Source organism: Tachysurus fulvidraco, chromosome 18, assembly GCF_022655615.1.
Source record: "Tachysurus fulvidraco isolate hzauxx_2018 chromosome 18, HZAU_PFXX_2.0, whole genome shotgun sequence".
Lineage (NCBI taxonomy): Eukaryota > Metazoa > Chordata > Actinopteri > Siluriformes > Bagridae > Tachysurus > Tachysurus fulvidraco.
This window is the reverse complement of record NC_062535.1, coordinates 1,448,539-1,469,724: the sequence shown is the minus strand read 5'-3', so window position 1 is coordinate 1,469,724 and position 21,186 is coordinate 1,448,539. Positions and strand designations below refer to the sequence as shown.

The 21,186-nt window shown below is 40.6% G+C and overlaps 2 protein-coding genes across 3 annotated transcripts; one reads left to right on the top strand and one right to left on the bottom strand.

Moving 5' to 3' along the window:
- The first annotated feature begins 10,244 nt into the window (after positions 1-10,244).
- LOC113637785 lies at positions 10,245-14,228 on the top strand. Its single transcript, XM_047802820.1, has 2 exons — positions 10,245-12,755; positions 13,039-14,228. Exon 1 carries the CDS (start codon positions 10,304-10,306, stop codon positions 12,119-12,121), a length of 1,818 nt encoding a protein of 605 aa, XP_047658776.1. The 5' UTR covers positions 10,245-10,303; the 3' UTR covers positions 12,122-12,755; positions 13,039-14,228.
- Positions 14,229-14,250: 22 nt separating this feature from the next.
- LOC113637784 (interferon-induced protein 44-like) lies at positions 14,251-19,807 on the bottom strand. 2 transcript variants are annotated; one of them, XM_027138656.2, is made up of 8 exons: positions 19,771-19,807; positions 19,205-19,304; positions 16,969-17,002; positions 16,547-16,742; positions 15,747-15,896; positions 15,384-15,546; positions 14,889-14,989; positions 14,251-14,450 (listed from the first exon to the last, which is right to left on the bottom strand). In XM_027138656.2, the coding sequence occupies exons 2-8, from the start codon at positions 19,287-19,289 to the stop codon at positions 14,277-14,279; spliced, it is 903 nt and encodes a 300-aa protein (XP_026994457.2). In that variant the 5' UTR covers positions 19,290-19,304; positions 19,771-19,807; the 3' UTR covers positions 14,251-14,276. The 2 variants fall into 2 exon arrangements, with proteins under 2 accessions (XP_026994457.2, XP_047658812.1); XM_047802856.1 differs by lacking the exons at positions 19,205-19,304; positions 19,771-19,807 and adding an exon at positions 17,449-17,711.
- Positions 19,808-21,186: the final 1,379 nt, after the last annotated feature.

Here is a 21,186-nt window from a genome sequence, read left to right as displayed (position 1 = left end):
CCTGGACTCCTGTGACTTTCCTGTGTGTGTGTGTGTGTGTGTGTGTGTGTGTGTGTGTGTGTGTGTGTGTGTGTGTGTGTGTGTGTGTGTGTGTGTGTGTGTGTGTGTGTGAGTGTGTGTGTTTGTGTGTCTGTGTGTGTTGCAAATGATCCATTCATCTATATGTTCATCAAACTTCAATAAATATCTATACTGTTTTACGCACCTCTCTGCCATCAGTGTGTCTATCATTACATGTATTAAAACTAAAACTGTAGAACACAGAATAATTGTAATTGACACTAGGGGACATTTATTTATTTCCTCCTTTACAATATCAAAGCCATATTTGCTATACATTTACGTGTTCACACAGATTTATAATAATTGTGGAATGATATGACTAAGATATTCATTATATGTGCTGTAATATTTCTTTTTCCTGTGCCCTAGGTGGGCTAATATTTTTTTTACTGTCTCTAAAAATCTCTCTTTTTTACTTTTCAAGAATTTTTTATTGTACATTTAAGTTTTATTGTTATATTTTGCAAAGCACTTTGTGATTTTATCTGTGAAAGGTGCTATATAAATAAAATTTACTTACTTACTTACTAATATAACTTTTTTACTTCATATTTAGTTTGAGGAGAAATTGATAATTGTGTTTTGGCCCTGACCGGACAGAGGTGGGGAACAAAACTGGGTCACTAGCAGGAGAACTAGCAAATCACTCAGTGTACAAAGTTCCAGACCCAATTGCAGGATAAAACACACATGGTTTATTAGAAACATAAAAACCTGACATCATAAATAAACCAAAATACAATAGTAAATAAATTCAAATATACTCACAGGAATCAAAAAGGGCATCACAGATAAACACACTAGTAAATAATAAACTAGGAATAGTAAAGTAAAGCAGGAACCTGACACAGAGAACAACATTCAAACATCAACCGAACTTAAGCAAAGTCTCAGCAAAATCAAGTGAAACTCAAAAGGTAGATATACATTATAGGACTGATAATCAGGAGAACATAAGGAACAGATGACAAGCACAACATTGGCCACTATTGTAGGAAAATTCCTTCCACATTTCTGATCTTTTATTTCTAAATAAAAGCAACATTTTCAACATTTCCCTGAGCAACATCATTGTCTCTACATGCCTAAAGTCCAACAGCATTGTCCCTATACCAAAGAACTCTAGTGCCCTTCCTCAATCACTATTGTCCCATTGCACTCACACCCATTGTAATGAAGTGCTTAGAGAACATGTGTTTCTCATCATGAGTCACATCAGACGGTGCTGCCAAATTCATTGGACCCCATACAGTTTGCATGTCGTTTAAACCACTCTACAGACGATGCCATTGCCACGACCCTCCATCTGGCCCTCGAGCATCTGGACAAAACGTACACCTACATACGAATGCTGTTCAGACTTCACTTCAGCATTCAACAGAATCATCTTCAGCACCTTATCGAAAAGCTATGCCTGCTGGGTCTGAATACCTCCCTTTGCAACTGGTTCTTCTCAGGTTCATCAACTGGTGATTACCAAGATGGCTGTGGAAAGGTTGGAAAAGGCTAATCGGTTCCATACAAAATTACTATGAATAAACAACAACAGAAATCACATAGGTGGACACAACACTTGTGTTGGTTTTACTTTATTGTGCTGTACAATGTAAATCTTATATACAATAATATATACAATTATATGCAAAATGCTTTAGAACTACTACAACAGATGGGACTGGACAATGGTGGCACCAAAGAAAAGAAACAAACAGAAAATCAAAACCTGCTTACCTAAAACTGCTTTATTTTAGCCATGCTCCTCTACAAAACAAAAGTGAAACAAAAATCCTAACTACGCTATACTTGCTAACTAAAATACAGGGGAAGGCACCCGCCTCTTACCTAGGCAGAGAAGTATACTACGTGGTGTACAATGTACAATTGTGCTCCTTCTTACCTCTTCCAACCATGTACATACTGTAGAACAATGATGTACACAAACAATTCTAATAGTAACGCCTCAGCAACACCGAAATACACAGCAGAATCAATCACTTCCTTCACACAACTATCATGACACACCCCTTTTCCTGGGTGGTGTCCGTACGCTCCTCCCCGCATTCACTGGGATTGGGCAAACTGCATTACATTTACATTTAATATTTACAGCATTTGGCAGACGCCCTTAACCAGAGCGACGTACATAAGTGCTTAAATCTCTAACATTGAATACATTAATGCTGGTTCACTAGGTTACATACTTAAGATACCATGAGTTTAAAACATTTGTTCAAAGTTACAATGAAAAAGTGTCAAAGGTTGTTTTTTTTTTTGGATCATTTGCAGAGGACGGATTGCGTTCATAGGTAGACCTGCCAGCAGTGCATTGCAGTAATCCAATCTAGAAATGACAAGAGACTGAACAAGTACCTGAGCAGTCTGTGTGGACAAAAATGGCTGAATCCTTCTAATGTTGTAGAGAAGAAACCGACATGAGCGAGTCACATTAACAACATGAGAGTAAAAGGACAGTTGATTGTCCATGGTTACCCCAAGGTTGCGAGCTGTGGCTGAAGGGGAGATCAGATTGTTGTGCAAGGATATAGCAAGATCATGACCTGGAGATGAATCACCTGGGATGAACAGCAGTTCAGTTTTGCTAGGATTGAGCTTTAACTGATGAGCAGTCATCCATGATGAAATTTCTGCCAGACATGGATTGACTACTGTAATGCTCTCTACACTGGACTTAATCAATCACTTCTCAATCGGCTTCAAATAGTACAAAACGCGGCAGCACGTCTTCTCTCCAACACCTCCAAACGCTCACACATCACCCCTGTCCTCCACTCGTTTCACTGGCTTCCGGTGCGGTTTAGGGTGGAGTATAAGGTCTGTGAGTTCAAGGCCATCAATGGTGTGGCCCCAGCTTACCTCGCAGAATTAATAAGGTCTACCAACCAGCCAGATCTCTCCGTTCATCTGGACATACCTCTCTGGTCATTCCCAAATACAATTATGAGAAGTTTGGAGGCCGGTCATTTGCCATCAAGGGACCAAAGCTGTGGAACGCACTTCCAGCACATTTACGATCCATCACTGTGCTGAATGTTTTTAAATCGCAGTTGAAGACATATTTATTCATACAAGCTTTTAACGCGTAGACCCGGTTTCAACTGCTATTTTATGTTTCATTTTGTTCTTATTGATTCTATTTATTTTGTTTTTTATTGTTGTTTTACTGGAAAGCACCTTGTGCTCCTTTTGGCTGTTGTAAGGTGCTCTATAAATAAAATTGATTGATTGATTGAGACATGCTGAGATCTGGTCAGAAGCTGTGGCATCTGAGGGTGGGAAAGAGAAGATAAGTTGTGTATCATAAGCATAGCAGTGGTAAGAGAACCCATGTTAGGAAATAACTTCACCAAGAGAGTGAGTATACAGGGAGAAAAGAAGAGGACCAAGTACTGAGCCCTGTGTGATGCCAGTTTAGAGTTTGTGTGGAGCAGATGTCACTCCCCTCCATGTTACCTGATATGAGCGTCCTTCCAGGTAGGAAGCAAACCATTCCTAAGCTGATCCGCAAATCCCAAGACTCTTGAGGGTGGATAAGAGAGTCTTGTGGTTGACCATATCAAACGCTGCTGAAAGGTCAAGGAGGATAAGGATGGATGACAGTTTGGCTGATCTAGCAGCATGTAGCTTCTCAGAGACATCCAAAAGGGCTGTCTCTGTAGAGTGAGCTGCTTGGGGTCTTGGAAGTTGTTCTGTGAGAGATAGACAGACAGTTGATTATAGACAATGTGTTCAAGAATTTTTGAACGAATGAGAGAAGTGATACCGGTCTGTAGTTACTGATGTCTGATGGATCCAGAGCAGGTTTCTTTAGGAGGGGAATAACCCTTGCTCTCTTGAAAGTAGTTGGTACCTGACCAGATGCTATGGATCTATTGACGATAGTGGAAATGAAGGGCAAAAGGTCTTGCAAGATGGTCTGGAGCATAGTGGAAGGGAGCGGGTCCAATGGGCAGGTGGTAGATTGCAGGACTGGATGAGTTGTAAAATCTCTTCTGCTGCCACAGTTGAGAAATGTGACAATGGAGGTGTAGGGGAATGCATACTCTGAGATGTAAGTGCATTCGGGGCTGAAGTGAAGGTCCGGCAGATTTCCTCAATCTTCTCCTGGTAGAAAGAAGCAAAGTCTTCTGCAGTCAGGGAGGATGAAGAAGGTGGAGCCGGGGGGGTTGAGCAGAGAAGAAATGATGTTGTGGAATTTCCGAGGATCATGTGAGGAAGCTTCAAGCTTTTCCTTGTAGAAGGAAGTCTTGGTAGAAGTCACATCTGAGGAGAACTTGACAATTAGTGTTTGGTAAAAATCAAGATCTGCATCAAGTTGTGATTTCTTCCACTTTCTCTCTGATGATCTTAGCTCTCTTCGATTGTTGTGCAGCACATCTGAAAGCCAAGGAGCAGAACAAGACATTTTCTTGGGTTTAGTGAACATAGGGCAGAGGAAGTCCATAGTTGAGGAAAGAGATGAGAGGAAAGTATCTGTGGCTGAGTCCAAGGGTAGTGAGAAAAATGACTCAGGATCAGGAAGAGAGGAAAGAGTGCCAGAAGCTACAGATGAAGGGGAGACAGAGTGAACGTTGCGGTGGGTAAGAGCGAGGGGGTGAGAGGTAGTTTTAGGTAGGATAGGTAGAGTGATGGTGAAGGATACCAGGTGATGATCAGAGATGTGTAGAGGGGTAGCAGTCATGTCTGTAGCTGGAGAAGGACGGGTGAAAACCAGGTCCAGGACATTGCCTCCTTTGTGTGTGGGGATGTAGCTGTTGAGTGTGAGGGTGAATGAGTCGAGAAGAGACTAGAGGGAAGAAGAATGTAGCTTGTCAGAGGGGAGGTTGAAGTCACCAAGCACTGTCAGGGGGGAGCTATCGGAAGGGAAAGCACTAAGCAGTGAGTCCATTTCTTCCAGGAAGTCTCCTAGGGGACCAGGAGGGCGGTAGACAACAATGATAACAAGGTTGATTGCAGAGGTAACTGAAATGGCATGGAATTCAAAAGAAGTGATGGTTAAATGAGAGAAAAGGAGAGGTGTAAAGCACCATTTCTTTGACAACAATAAACCTGTACCACCACCCCTGCCTGTTTCTCATGGTGAGTGAGAGAAAGCATAGGCAGAGAATAAAGCAGCTGGTGTAGCAGTGTTCTGTGGGGATATCTCTGTTAGCACAAGGAAATCAAAGGAGTAATGGGAAGTTAAAGCAGAGACAAAATCAGCTTTCTTTACAGCAGACTGACAATTCCACAGCACACCTACCACCACTGTTTGAGACTTACACAACAGAGGAAGGTAGATGAGGTTACTGGGATTGTGACCTCTGCTCTGTGAATGAGCGCGTCTGCGAGAGTAGGCATCACACTCCTGCTGCCAATCCACTGTAATAAGAGCATTTCAGACAGAACCTACAAAATAAGTGCCTTGGCATGTAACAATGCCTGAGGGGATGAAAGCCCACACCCCCGACTCAGAGCATAGAGACCTCATATGGGCAAGCACATCATCTTGATGTCTGGCCACCATAGCCTCTGACTGGGACTAGAATAAGCCAGTCATCCAGGTAATTTAGTACATGGATCCATGCACTTTGTAAGTCTGTGTGGTGAAAGGGCTAGACCAAAAGGAATAACACAATACTCTATACTTCACTCCAAAAGCAAACTTGAAGAATTGAACTGTTTGAAAAATCAAACTTGAACTGTTCTCTGGCAGAATGCCTATGTGAAATTAGACATTTTTGATGTCTGTTGTCTGTGGTGATCTCCCCGGTGCCATAAATCAGCAAGCTGGCTGTCAGATGCTGACAGGGGGCAGACCCAACTGACCTCCGTAATGCCAGATCTGACAGGGCAGGAGTCAGGGGGAAGCCACCTAGGGAGGACACTCCTAGGGAGCCCTTCTCAAGCCATCAGGTATCAGGATTCCTTCTTGGCCTGCCTGGCAGTGATGACAGACCCATTGTACTATCTTGACTGACAGGCCTGTTCTTGGGATAGCTTACCAGCCTCCCTAGACTTTGATGTGTGGGCTCGGGCTGAAACACTAGTTCTTTCCACTCTAAGTGGGTTTGGTGGGGCAGGTTGGCTGTAACACTGGCTTGGCCTGCTGCCATGTTGGCCTTCCCACAGGGGCTGAGGTGGCTCTACATGGCTAAGAAGGGAGTGTAGGCTTCCTCCATGCAGGCGATGTAGGGGAGAGATAGCTCAAGAGCATCTCTTCAACCACAGACATTGCTGCATACCCATAGTTTCCGAGCCCAACAATGGCCAAACAATTAGCAGTGGCCAGGTCAAAACAAACAGGCAGAATAGGGATTCCACCAAGACCTCAATACCTTGGTATGGAGATTTGGCAAAAATTGGCAAGGCATCTGCGGTGGTTTTCCCAGAGGGAGGGGTGGTTGGCTTGTTGGGACTTCTGGGAATGATGTTCATAGTGGGGGTGGCAGAAGGGGGTAGGTCAGTCAAGGTCTCACAATGACCACAGTGGGGGTCGTGGTTTAAATTTAACTACAGATAATTACCCTGTTGGGCGTGCCACAATTGAGCTCCCTTGCACTTCTACACCTAATGCCGAGCGGGATGCTCTTAGCCATCTCACTGATATGGTGGGTCAGATAGGTACACAGATTGGAGAGTCAATTGTTTCCAGATTACTTTCGGCAGGCTTAGTTAATGCAAGCAATAACTCCCAGAGTGATTCGATAGACCACCACACTCATTCACAGATGAGACCAGAACAGTCTATGTCAATGGTAGTACCACATGTGTCAGTACATGTAGGGTCTGAATATGACATATTTTGTGGTAACAGATCTGACAAGTATGGTGTAAGAGAGTGGGTTGATCAAACCAAAGCTTGTATAAGAAAGCAGAAAAGTCCCATATCAGAACAATCTGAGGAGATTATGAGCAGACTTGCAGAAAAAGCTAAAGATATCGTTAAAATCAGTCTGCGAAGTGATTATACACTTGATGTAAAGTGGAGTCCTGAACCAATTTATGATATTCTGCTGCAGTATTTCAGTGAGACCTCATCAAGCCTACCCCTTGCTGATTTCTATGCTACTCTTCCCAGAGCCGGTGAGAACCCAGTAGACTATTGGATTCGAATCAACATGGCTGCTGATCTGGCAAACGATGGCCTTCATAGACAAGGGAAGCAGCGGTCTGATATGGACGAAGAGGTGACACGTATGATCATCAAGCACTGTCCAGACCCAGATTTAACTAGTGTATTTAGATGTAAACCTATTCATGAGTGGAGAATTAAAGATATACAGTGCAGAATTGATGATTATCAAAGAGAATACATGGGTCGTGCTGGTGCATATGTGAAGAGCCACACTTCAACTGTGCTCAATAAGGAATGTGTGGAGCGTAATAACCTCATCGGCTTTCCGCAGTCTGCTGTTCAAGGTACCAGAATGCGCCAGAAATGCGTGTCGTGTGTGTCATGATAACAAACACAGCACTGTGACGCACTGCATATCTGATAAGCTGTGTTTCGAATGTTTCTTACCCGGACATGTGAAACGTGATTGTCCAAACCTTTCCACTGCACAGGATGAGATGGCGGGAAACTAATGGACTCGTATTTGGAGGGAGGCAGTATGGGTCATGTTTGCAACTCCCAAGTTGTTACTGAGTGTGAAGAGATAAGCCATCTGAGTGAGAACAGTGTTGACGGACTACATATTGTGCATCAGAACACGCATGCTGTGGGGGGACATGATAGCCTCTTTTATACATCTGTGAAAATTGGTGGTAAAGTATCGTTGGGAGCCATGATGGATAGTGGCTCAATGGTGTGCACTTTAAATGACACAGCAGAGATGAAGCTGAGACAGGAAGGAGCAGTTGATGGGAACAGTGAGTTGAGCACTGACGTGGTCCTTGTGGGCTGTGGCGGATTGCGTGTCAAGCCTAAATCTGTTTACAATCTGACCATGGAAGTTTACGGTTTAAAAATGATTGTACCTACTCTAGTGGTTCCTGGCCAACATGATGAACTCATAATTGGAACTAATGTCATCAAACATATTCTGCGGCATATCAAGCAGTGTGAAGGTTTCTGGGGAGCTGTGTCTGGCCCTGCATCAAAGGATCCTGAATGTGAGAGCTTTCTGTCCATGCTAGCTGGACTAAATTGTTGGAGGGGTGAAGAAATGCCTGATAAACTTGGGACAGTAAGGAGCAATTCGTCTGTCTGTCTTGAGCCTGGCTGTGAATACCTGGTGTGGGGGAGACAAACAAAATCAGCTGTTTCATCTCCAGGCAATGCTGTCATGACAGAACCTACCACTTCTCATTCGATTCGGAGGGGTGTCATGGTGGCCAGGCTAGTTACATCATTGTGGGGTGACGGATGGGTCCCTCTGAAGGTGATCAATACGTCAGGGAGACTTGTGCTGCTTAGACGTAACGCAAGACTGGCTGATCTATACCCTTGCATTGCCCTTGAGGACATTGATAACATGGATACAGTCAAACCTCCCCTTGTAAGTTGTACTGCAAGGTTGCCTGACTGTGGGGCCCAGTCGATGTCTGCATGTGAAAGTTGGCTTGGATATCGAGTCATGTGACGTTTCTGACGAGTGCAGGCAGCAATTAGCTAATTTAATCCTGGCATATGAAGACATATTCTCCAGAAATCACCTTGACTGGAGAAGCTAAGGGCTTTGTACATAGAATCCACCTTTCTGACCCTAGGCCATTTCGACTCCCTTTCAGGCGGGTAGCCCCTATTCAGTACCACAAGTTGAGACAGGTTCTGACGGATATGGAGGAAAGAGAGATAATTCGTCGTTCAACGAGTGAGTATGCATCTCCGCTTGTTTTGGTGTGGAAGAAGAATGGGGATCTTCGGGTTTGTACTGACTTCCGTTGGTTAAACAGAAGAACATTAAAAGATGCCCACCCTCTTCCACACCAAGCAGATTGCTTGGCAGTGCTAGGTGGTAACGCTCTGTTCAGTACGATGGACCTCACCTCAGGGTTTTACAACATGCCATTACATGAGGTCGATCATAAATTCACTGCCTTCACCACTCCAATGGGCCTGTTTGAGTACAATAGGTTACCCCAGGGCCTTTGCAATAGTCTTGGTAGCTTCATGCGGATGATGTACAGTATTTTCGGTGATCAGAACTTTCTCACCATTCTGTGTTATAGATGATCTGATAGTCTTTGGCCCGAGTGAGAAAGTCGCACTTGATCGTTTGGAAATGGTGTTCGGAAGGCTACGAGCCCATGGCCTGAAACTTGCTCCAAAAAAATGTCACCTTGGATGATGAACTTTTATCTACATTTCATTCCGCATTATTCTCTCAAAGCAAAACCTCTCTTTGATCTCCTCCAAGGCCAAAAGGTCAGAGGAAGGAAGAATAAGACTCGGAATGTGTCGTGCCAAAACAGGACATTGAAACCTGAGGACTGGACTCAAGCACAAAATGATGCGGTCGAGCAGCTTAAAATGTCTCTGGTCGGTAGCGTTGTTCTGGCTCACCCGCATTTCTCTTGTCATTTTGTATTGGCGACCGATGCTTCTCTGGATGGTATCGGAGCAGTGTTGTCACAAGTCCAGGAAGGGGAGACTAAAGCAAGACCAGTGGCTTTTGCCAGCAAGTCCCTCTCACGTTCACAACGGAACTATCCGGCGCACCGTCTAGAATTTTTGGCTTTAAAATGGGCCGTTTGTGAGAAATTTGGCCACTGGCTTAAGGGACACAGTTTCACTGTTTTCACTGACAACAATCCGCTTGCTCACATACTCACAAAGCCTAAACTGGACTGCTGTGTACAGCGCTGGGTAGTCAAATTGGCCAGCTTCGACTTTGATATTAAGTATGTTCCAGGCCCTCAGAATGTGGTTGCTGATTCCCTCAGCAGAGTTCCTTTTGTTAAGAGTGGGGTGACGCAAAGACTACTCCAAGTGCCCTATACTAACATGCTGACCGATATCTGTGCGGAACCAACTCTGTGCGGAATGCTTTCAAATGGTCCTGCGACAAAAATCAGGACGGAAGTGTTATCTCACAGCAACAATCATGCACAGTCAGTAATGTTTTTGACATGAACCATCTTGCTATTGCAGGCGAGGATGTCTCAGCTGTCTTGTCCTCACATGTGGAATGGAAACTTGGTGCTAATATAGAAAATCACCTGCCCCATTTAATTCCTACGGGCCAAGACGTACTGCCAGCATTTTCTGTGGAGGAACTGCGTGAAAAGCAGATGAATGACCGAGTTGTCGAGAGTCATGTTTTACATTGAGAGCCGCCATAGGCCCACGAGAAGGGAAAGGGCAGGAGAGTTCGTGGCAGTGCTTCGTTACCTTAGACACTGGGATAAATTGATTGTTAGGAATGGTGTTCTCTACAGGGTGTCTCATAGCCAATCATCAAGGATGAAACACTTCCAATACGTTGTCCCTGACTCGTTGGTGGAGGTAGTTCTGAGGAGTGTTCATGTTGACAGTGGCCATCAAGGTCAATTCAGGAGTGTGTGCTTGGCGAAGCAGCGTTTCTTCTGGCTAAACATGGAGCATAGAGTACGTGATTATGTGCGTCGTTGTCGACGCTGCATTATAAGTAAAAGTCCTGATCCCTCCGACACTGCTCCTTTGGAGAACATAAAATCTACGAGGCCATTAGAGCTAGTCTGCATTGATTTTTGGTCAGCTGAAGATGCTAAGAATAAATCCATTGATGTCTTGGTTGTAACCGACCATTTCACAAGACTAGCTCAGGCTTTTGTGTGCCGAGACCAATCTGCTAAACAAGTTGCCAGGATCCTGTGGGACAGATATTTTTGTATCTATGGCCTGCCAGAGCGTATCCACAGTGACCAAGGTGCATGCTTTGAGAGCCGGCTCATTAGCGAACTTCTCCGTGTTTCAGGAGTAGTCAAATCACACACCACCCCTTATCATCCGATGTGCAATGGTAGCGTGGAGCATTTTAACAGGACGCTAGGCAATATGATCCGTGTTCTATCTGCAGATGTCAAGAGGGATTGGCCGAGGCGGTTGCAGACATTGACATTCCTATACAATTGCACGACACACGAGTCAACGGGCTATACGCCCTTCTATCTGATGTTTGGCAGGGTGCCTCTCCTTCCTGTTGACATTCTCTTCCGTTCAGTCTTGAATGATCAGAATGTGATCAGCTATGACAAATTTGTTGACACACTTGTTAGGGATCTCAAGGAGGCCATGGTGATTGCACAACAGCAAGTCATGAAAGAACAAAAGAGACATGCAGCTCGGTATAACCGTCGAGTGAAGGGGCTCGCCATTGGTGTGGGTGACCAAGTATTGTTGGCGAATAAAGCTGAGAGGGGTAAAAGGAAAACTGCTGACCGGTGGGAGTCCACTGTCTACACTGTGGTGGACCACAAGCCTCAGACTCATACTTACAGAATTCTGTTACTGGTCAATTTCCTACCTGTGCCTGACGAGATATCTGTACGTTGTCCAGCTTCCCTTATGAGTGACCCGCAGGGTGACATACTTTCAAGTTTGTCTGGTCAGATGGGATGCTTAACCATGTCGAATGGATCCTTGCATAGCCACCTGGATAGCATCACCTGCAAGGCAGTTCCTCAGGCCAGTCATTTGAATGACAATACTGACAGGACATTGAGTTGGGTTTCCCACTTGCCGGATGAGAGTCCAGAATCTATTTCAACTGAAATCTCCAGTGCACCACCAGCTGTACCAGCAACGTCCTTAGAAAATATGTCTGTGAAGTCAGAAGAAGCAACAGTTGCTATGACTGTCACTGATGTTGCCTGCTGTTCAGATTCAGGAAGCTTAGGATCTGCAGGTACTGTTACGTCCGCTCAAGCACACTCGCGGTCATCAGGTGTACCTCAGACTGCTCTTACGGCAGTTGCTGCTAGTTCCACAAGACAGGTTAGGTCACGCTTTGGCCGTGTTATCAAGCCAGTTGACCGATTAATCCAAACGATGTCAGGCCAGGCTGTCATTAAAGACGCTAAGCGCAATGTTGAGGCTGTTTGCAAATCTATCTTTCGATCTTTTGCTGATTAGGTAACCCTCTTTGTATGGGACATTTGGGGAAGGTTTTTTTTTTTTCTTCTTCTTTTTTTTCCCCTCGCTTATTTTCTTCTTACTAGTTTGTCTGGACTAGTTCAAGGTCCTTGGTTCATGTTAGAATAACATACCTGAGGGTGGGAAGTATCCTTGTAGTTGAGGGATCCTACTTGCTAATGCACTTTTTATGCATTTTGTTGTCTCATTTTCTTACTTAGTGTATTCTGGGATTACTAGATTTTGGAAGAATATTGTGGGATGTATGTGGACATTCTGCTGTCGATTGGTGATAGGGGAACTCTCTTATCTATTCATCCTTATGGGATAATTTTCATATTGACCGTCCTTATATGGGAGATTCTTCTTTTGATGCGACATGCTTGGTGTTTGTTTTTGTTGTGTATTCGGTGATGCCTAAGTTTCATGTAATTCTGTGGGGGTGAATGTAACGGAGTTAAAAAGAACATTTAATACTAATTATATTCATGGTGTTGAATTACATGTAATTAGAGGATAAATTAGGTCAAATGGTGTTTTTGGCACCCCTAGTGGTTGACACATTGCAGACATTTATTATTTTGTCCTTGTGCGCCTACCGTAGTTCAGCAGAAAATGGCTGACACTGCTGCGGGTAAGCGTGTTCTTCTTTTCTCTGTTTATGGTACTTTTATAAAGGTGATAATAGTGTGTTTAATATGTTTTTTTTCCCCAATATAATCATTTGTAGTAATTATATCATCAAATGTACAGGAGTTGGATTGGATTTGAATTTTGAGTGATTATTGTGGTGCCTCGTATCTCACGCAGCTAAATTAATGTGCTGTGGCTGATGTAGCTACAGGTAGCTAAACGGAACACACAGTTGCCTTTAATGAGAGCAAGTTTGTTTATTTTATGTTTTTTTCTTATTTCAGTGGTTTATGTCTGCAGTGTTTTCAACCAGTGTTTTACATTTTGATGTATTTCTCAGGTATGTGATTTTCATGTTTATTTTTATTTTGTTAATATTGAATTGTTACAAGTTTGTATGAGTTCAGCAGAAAATGGCTGACACTGCTGTGGTGGTTTATGTCTGCAGTGTTTTCAACCAGTGTTTTACATTTTGATGCATTTCTCAGATACGATCACAGTGCTGTGGAGAATAGAATAAAGAACAGACAACCAGAATCTTGTGTACATCGTCTATCTAAAGTTCGTGACGGTTGTGTGTCACACAACGGACAACAACCGTTACACATGCAGTCTGAAGTTTCGAAGATCATCAAACAGAACAGGCGACTCAACTGCATTGAGCTGCTCAGACCCCAATATGGACAACAAAATATCCTTTTCTGAGACAGGAGAAATCGTAGAGTGACCTCCCAAATCCAAAAGGCGGACATCAGAGTCGGGAAGAGGACAAGACAAAAGGAAGGATAAAATCTCTTATTTCACTTTTACCAACTCAACCTGCAAACCCAATGATCAAAGCCAAGCCATGGGTGCTTCTTGAAGACAAAGAAGCTGGAGCAATCAGACTTAGATGCCCTTATATAGACTTGTGGCCGTGTATTCCCTTCGTCACATGTCTTGATGCTTAAGCTGATCTCATTTGGGTTCTGCAGTGCCTCTGCACTTGTCTCTAGCAGTTTGTCTGGCTTTTACTAGATGTTACTTTCTTTATGGGAAAGTCCTTTCTCATCATTTGTTCACTTTACACTTCTTTGTATGTTTTGGTTTGGTAGCTTACTGGGCTGCATGTTGACCTCTCTATTCTCCAGCCCCAGGGTCAAGCACATCTGGCATAAAACTTTCTCTTCCCTCTGGTGGTGTTCTTACATAAGTGTACTTCTCAAGGCCTAGCACTATTTCTACAGGGCCTTATTAATAGTGTGTAAATAATTTCAGAAACTTTGTTCATCAATGAAATATGATTCATTCTTTGTATTTGTATTTTATTAAAAGTACAATGTACAAAGCAAATATTAATAAACACAAACCAGGTATGATTAAAGTAGAGGAAAGATCTCAAATTACAGATTATCTGTGAAAAGATTCTTTATTGCCCTTCACCATTTGATTTGACGTATTGTACAATTTCTTGCTGATTAATTTTTTTTCACGATGTTGACTCTTCTCATGAGTGCAAAAGTGAAAAAAGTCTTCACTCCTGTTATTCACAAAAGGTTTGGTTTTCCAGCTGATCATTGGCAAGATTCACAATCTGATCAAGTGCCTTGAGGATCAGAACATCCATGTCATCAACTGTGTCAATCTCATCGTGGTAATTCTTCACAGGGAAGATGTAGTTCATTGGAATCCCCAGTACATTACTGCACCCCTGCATCTGAAAAAAACAAAACAAAAAAAAAAAATTTTTTTATTATTTTATTATTATTAAATGTAATTTTATTTAAAAGAAATGTATAAATAAGAAACCTTAATAAAACATTATTTTTTTCCCACAAATGAGAACAAATAAAATTTTAATATTTAAATTCTTAAACAGACACTTTGTGAAATTATCTAGCAAGCTTTTTATAGTTGACAGCAGTCACCTCATAATATTTCACAGGAAATTGTACAAGAATTTTCAGGAAGTTTATATTAATCAATTATTTTATGGAGAGCAAAATGCTGTGAGATGGACATTTTATAAATATATAAGATAAATAATAGTGGTGCGGTCTAATTGTGTGTTTATATACAGTTAGAACATATATTTTCAATGCCACATTTTGTAATCAGTTACAGTCCTAGTATACAACTTTAAGAACACAATTACCTTTTCTTTAATCTTCTTGCTGGTGTAGACCTTTCTTATGTCCTTTTGAACCAGTGGGCAAATTTCATCAACTTTTGTCATGACGATGATTTGAGGCAAATCTGCAAAGTAGGATGAGGATCACTCCATAGTGTTTAATTTTTATATCACAACAATTTGTCATGATTTTTTTTATTTTATTTTTATTAATCAGTTACATTTAGTATAGAACTTATATTACCCCCCTAAGCTGTTGTAGATATAAACAGTTTATCTTACAAGCCTCTCCCTTTTTTTAAGAGGGCAAAAATTGCAGCATTTTTTCAGAAACCAGTTACAGCTAACACAGGAATCTACTTTATTAATTGTTAATCATGTCCCTGTGTGCGTTAGAATAGAAATTATTATAAGAATAAAATCTAAATCTGTGATATTACTGTCAGGGCTGCTGAACAATCAAAACCTTCTGAACAAATCAAACACGATACAATTCTACACTGGAATAACAGGACTTACCTAACTCTGAAGCCGCCTCACGAATCCGTATCATCTTATCAATTAGCTCCTGGTTCGCGAATGACACTTTGTTTGCATCTAGAACGTTGACCAGGCAGAAGGTTTGATCAGAAACCTTGCGATTTTTGGAGTCTTTCTCAGATGCAGGATGAAGAGGATTAAACTGAAAATTGGTGAAAGAATAAATCTTCAGTTCAATTTGGGTTTATTGCTGCAGAAAAACAGTTTTAATATGATAATGTTTAAACAATATTATCATATATTCTTAAAATAACATAACCTACTACAATATACAAACAATATACATTGTAAAAAGTCTGAAAGTTATTGTTTTATCTCATTGTGAAAGTTGAATGTCCTCACGTTGTATCCTTCCTCAATTTGGCCCTTTATGGCTGAGATAATGTCATCTACACATATGCCTACGGTACCGTCACGTTCAAGTCCCATGATATCATTGAAGGCAAAAGGCAAACGGGAGCCACCCTTCCCTTTGATATAATGGGTTTTATACTGAAAGACAAAGACACAAATTGTATACCATTTATTGCAATTTATTTTACGGAAAATCCAAACACACTGTACAATGCTGTGCCTCGTTGACACCTTGTGGTGCCTTTACACATAGTTTTCTGTTTGAAGAATGAAATAGATTTCTTTCATTTGCTATTTTTTGCCCAAGTTTGAGTCAATTAAACTGAAAAAGCTTTCTTGTTTAAAATAACTGTTTAAAAGGTGCCGTGTCCTCACCTGACTACAGAACTCTACTGAGGTTGAGAACACACAAAGGTTCCTCTCACTTAGAATGAAACCCTATTCACACTAATGTCATACTTGTTAAGCTCCATACTGTATAACCTTCTTTCATATTTGAGTCTGCACATACAGCTGATTCTGGGCTCATTTGGTCTTTTAAATCATTCTTTTCAAACTGTGCAGTTCCAAATATCAAGGTTATTTCAAGCAAAAAAGAACAGTGCTTTTTTTAATGCATGGGATGTCATTGAATGATCGTTTTCAAAAGGTCCAGGGATTGTCTCTCTTCACACTTAATATAAAAAATATAAAATATTTTTGTCTATAAATGTGAGATCACTTTAATTAAGAAAAAGTGTTTATTTGATAGAAATTTACAATCAAACCATTGAGCATGTTGTACTTACTTTTTTTGTGAAACTGGTTCCACATGATCCAGCAAGAGCCCCAGAGGTGATTCGCCCTTGGAAAACATTATTGACTGAATTTATAAAGCTGGACTTTCCTGCTCCGACTTCACCAACGATCAAAATCCTGACAAACTTAACATCAGTACTGTCGAGCTTGAAGTTCCTCAGTTTCTCTTCTAAAGTGTTCTTTTTCCTATCACGCACAAAAAAATCACAAAACAAAAACACACAAACTACAATTTACTGGCAGTTAGTGATTTGATAAAAAAAAAACTTTTAAATAGTAAATTGACTATATGTTTATATTTAAGTATAAATTTAACACTTTGAACACATTTGATAAGTATTGAGGCTGAAATATGAGCATAAGTGCTCATGGTGTACTTAAACAAAAGCTCCATTGCTTTAATAAAACCTACCCCCAAGGCATTGTCCTCCATGGCATATCAAATTCTGAAAAGGAATAAAAAGGGAAAGTATATATTTATATATATTTTTGCAATTGTCTGTGAAATATAGCAAACATGTACATGGGCAAGTCCAGGAAATGCTACAGCTAATGCTAATCTACTGCTACAGTAGATGTATACCAAGGAGTTCTCATTTACAGCAGAAAGAACTTGTTATAAATGGATCGTTTTTAATAACCTTTTACATGTCTACGTCTCGGTACCGAGCCACGACCGCTAGGAGGCGAAAATGCATCAAATTCATTGTAAATTCATTGTAACTTTTAAGCATTAAATCCTCTAAATACACGGTTAAATTATATACTGTTTGAAAGCTTAGACTCTCAGGATTTTATTAAGCGCACACACAAAGCATAATATGATTTATAGTAATTTAACCATTTGATAGAAATTTGAACTAGGTCGCGCTAGTTCGATCTGTTTACTCACCTTTAAACACTGGTCTTTAAATTTCCCTTTCTTCACATTGTCACTAATGTTAATGTATTTTCCAAAACAAATGCTTGTAAAAATCGCCAAGAGTCCAAGGAACTTGAAAATGTAATCCTTTTTAATCCAAAACGCTTTGCTCGCTTCACAAGAATTATGTGTTTGACCGGAAACTGAACACGAAGCTTCACTTCCGCCCTTTGTTGGACTCGTACGTCTCATTGGACACATACCAAAATTTCAAAACGCGTCAGATTGTAGTCGAGGATCTGACGAATCAAACAAGCCCTCGCATGAGCCAACCAGTGCCTGTGCTGCAGAGATAGGCAGCTAAGAAGCCAATGAGGTCTCTCCATGCTATGTGGGTGACCCTCCCTTTGACTGACATTTGCTCCGTCCAGTAGCGATTTGATGTTTCGCGAGCATCATAGCTCTTTAGCCAATAAGGAGACGATTCCAACGAGATGCAACATGATACATCTGGTGAGGGCGGGCTGTGCAATGAGAATGCGCATATTAATTTTTTTCAGCTTTATTGCGCAATTCTCGAACGTTTCACACTCTCACACCTCAGGGTGTCAGTTTACAGGCCTTTTTTCACAACAGACTTCTAGGCAGAGGGTCTCTTTGTTATAGGACTTTTGAACTAAGCATGCAGTCCTTTTATACAAAGTTATACAGTAAAAAAAATAAACAAGAAAAACCTGAACAGACGGACATGTCCATAGAAAAATATTCATATAAAATCCATTTTTGAGTCTTTTGACTTCATTTTTTTTTGGTGAAAGCCAAGACATGTGGCTATGACCCTCAGTTGTTGTTTACCAACCATCATTAAATACAGCAATGTATGTAATCAGTTTATCAGGTAAACAACTCAGACGGAAATAAAAATCCTCCATTCTAGCCTCTATAACTCTGTGTCAGTAAGGCTTAGAATCAAGCTGACACTTGTGTCGGAAACTAGAGACTCTCTTCTTTCCAATGAGACCTAGCTCACCTCTGTGTGTCAAAGTATATCTAAGCTGTACCACTTTTTATGTGGGTATGTCATCTAGGCGAAAATCATGAAAAAGGGGGGCGACAGGTATTAACTATTCAATAGAAATGATCAACAAGCGAGTGTGTGGTGTTAAACCTGTTCATTCACTTGTGAGTTACACATTCCTACTGTAAGGAAAGATAGACTGAAGTAGATGGGAGTTCAGTTATTAAAAGAACATTTATTATAAAAACAGTTTACATAAAAATATTATGTTTCTCAACAAAACCTGATTATTTGCTTACAAGTTAATTGCTTACTAAATTAAAGAAGTTTATTGAATGATGCATAATGTGATCAATTCACATATTAATGTAAACTGAGTACGGTGTGAAATCTCAGATGGATGTTGGTGCTGATGGGAATTATAACTACTGTATAAAACAATCATGTTAGAATAGTGCAGCAGTAAGTTTTATTTCAGTAAGTTTTATTTCAGTGACTTCTGAGAACAAATTCTGTCTTACCTTCTTATTACATCTGTAAACCTCATCTATGTAATTTGATAAATGATCTACTGCATGCACACGATTAGAAAAGCTGCTTTAAACGGAAATTTCTGCTTTATACTGAATTCTCAAAACGTGAAAGTAGGAACATTTTTCGCCATTCTGTATATTTGTTTCCACTTAGTCACTGTCAATCACACTGGCTCCAGTTATGCCAAGAAACCTCTGTATGAATGTCTGAAAATAATTTTTACATTTGTCTTACCAGGTTTGGGAGGTGGAGGTGCAGGTGAAGGTTGACTTGGAGCTGAAGGTTGACGTGGAGGTGGAGCTGATTGTTCTTGTCCCATTTTATACAATTATTTCTTTTGAAAAATCATGATAGAAAAATGAAAACTCTACTTGAAATTCTGGATTATTAAAAAATGAAATGAAAAGGAGAGCAGTGTATGTTTTTATTTCCTTGTTCTACACAGACATACATCTCTATTTAAATTATAAATCTGAGAGCTCCCGTTGTTATAGAATTCATTATTGGACTGTAAATGTCTAAAGCCAATGAAATGCAGTTAGAATCTAAAAATAAGTTCATAAGTGTTACATTTTCTAATGGTATAAATGGTAAGTTGTATAAATTCTAATGAGTGAATATCACAACATTTGTTTCCCAGTTGCAAAATCATGATAGATCCAAACACATACACACATGTCCATATTTAATTTTCTGTTCAACATCCAAGAAAATTCATAATGCCTAATTGACATAATTAAAGATCAAAAATTTCATGTAAAGATCAAATAACAGTAAAACAAGAACCCACAAATACTCACGGTTTATGGCTGCACAAATGTACTGCAGCTCTCTGCAGTGCCAGTTATATAGCATCAGTTGTGGGCTCCTCTTCCTCCTCCTCCTCGGCTATTTTCATTCTGATTTCTGTTTAAATGGAGGCATTTCATGGAAATGGAAAGTGAAAATAAATTCACATGCTGTTCAAAGAAAATCAGTAGGTGTTTGGTGAAATTATTAAGTTATTATTAATTAAGTTACTATTATTAACAATTATGATGTTTCAGTATCTCCAGAATACTTTACCTTCTCTGTATATTGTGGAGTTTATATAGCCACACACACACACACACACACACACACACACACACACACACACACACACACACACACACACACACACACACAACACACACACACACACACACACACACACACACACACACACCTGACACCTGACTGAAGTGATTAAATCCTTAGAACGCACTGTCACTTCTATAAATATGAAATAATCATCTCCTTACAGAAAACATCACCATAGGAACAATTCTACACATTCATTACAAATTCAGTTGAACTCCAGTGTGGGTTTTGTGACTATTCTAGTTAATAACATATTAGAACAGGTGTGTTGGGTTGCGGCTTGTAGTAGGAGCTACAGGTACAGAAAATGTAACATCACTTACACATGTGTTGACATTGACTTTTACATATTTTGTTGATTTTGAAGTTTGATCACATCCTGCACAGAAAATTTCTGTGAATCATATGTTTATAAATGTGTAGGAAACTGTACATAAATAAAGCCACAGTTTAATACCTTTTTTGATTGCTTTGTCTTGAACAATCCTTTACAATATCTCATGTAACTGCTGCTATAAAACTGTGTTTATTCCAATATTTCTGCACAAGCAATATTATTTTAACATACAGTATTTACATTGGTTGGCGCTGTTTTTGTTAATTGTCTTTTGTGTATTGTCTTTTGTGTATTGTCTTGCCTTTTTTTGTTTGCACTGTCTTGTTTGTCTTGTCCTGCACTGTGTACAGCAGGTTGCACAGATGCACTTTATGTGTCTAGGACTAACTTATTAAGTCTCTATAGCTCTGTCTTTGTTCTATGTAGCTCCCTGGTACTGGACAAACATTGTCTCATTTCACTGTGTACTATGGTTGAAATGACAATAAAAGCTTCTTGACTTGACTTGGCCTACTTGTGGAGCATAACCACCGACGACATCATATTCTGACTTCAACTGATGACCCGGTTTGAAACTCTTTTCACCTCTAAAACATTCCTCACAAACCATTTCTCTTTCTATCCACACCATAATAAAACAGTTTGTATCCCCCTTCAATACTACAAACCTCGCTCCCATTTCACCTGGTTTCCTGCACACACAGTATATCTACCTTCCTTCTCTTCATCATTTCATCATGACTTGACTTGACTTTTA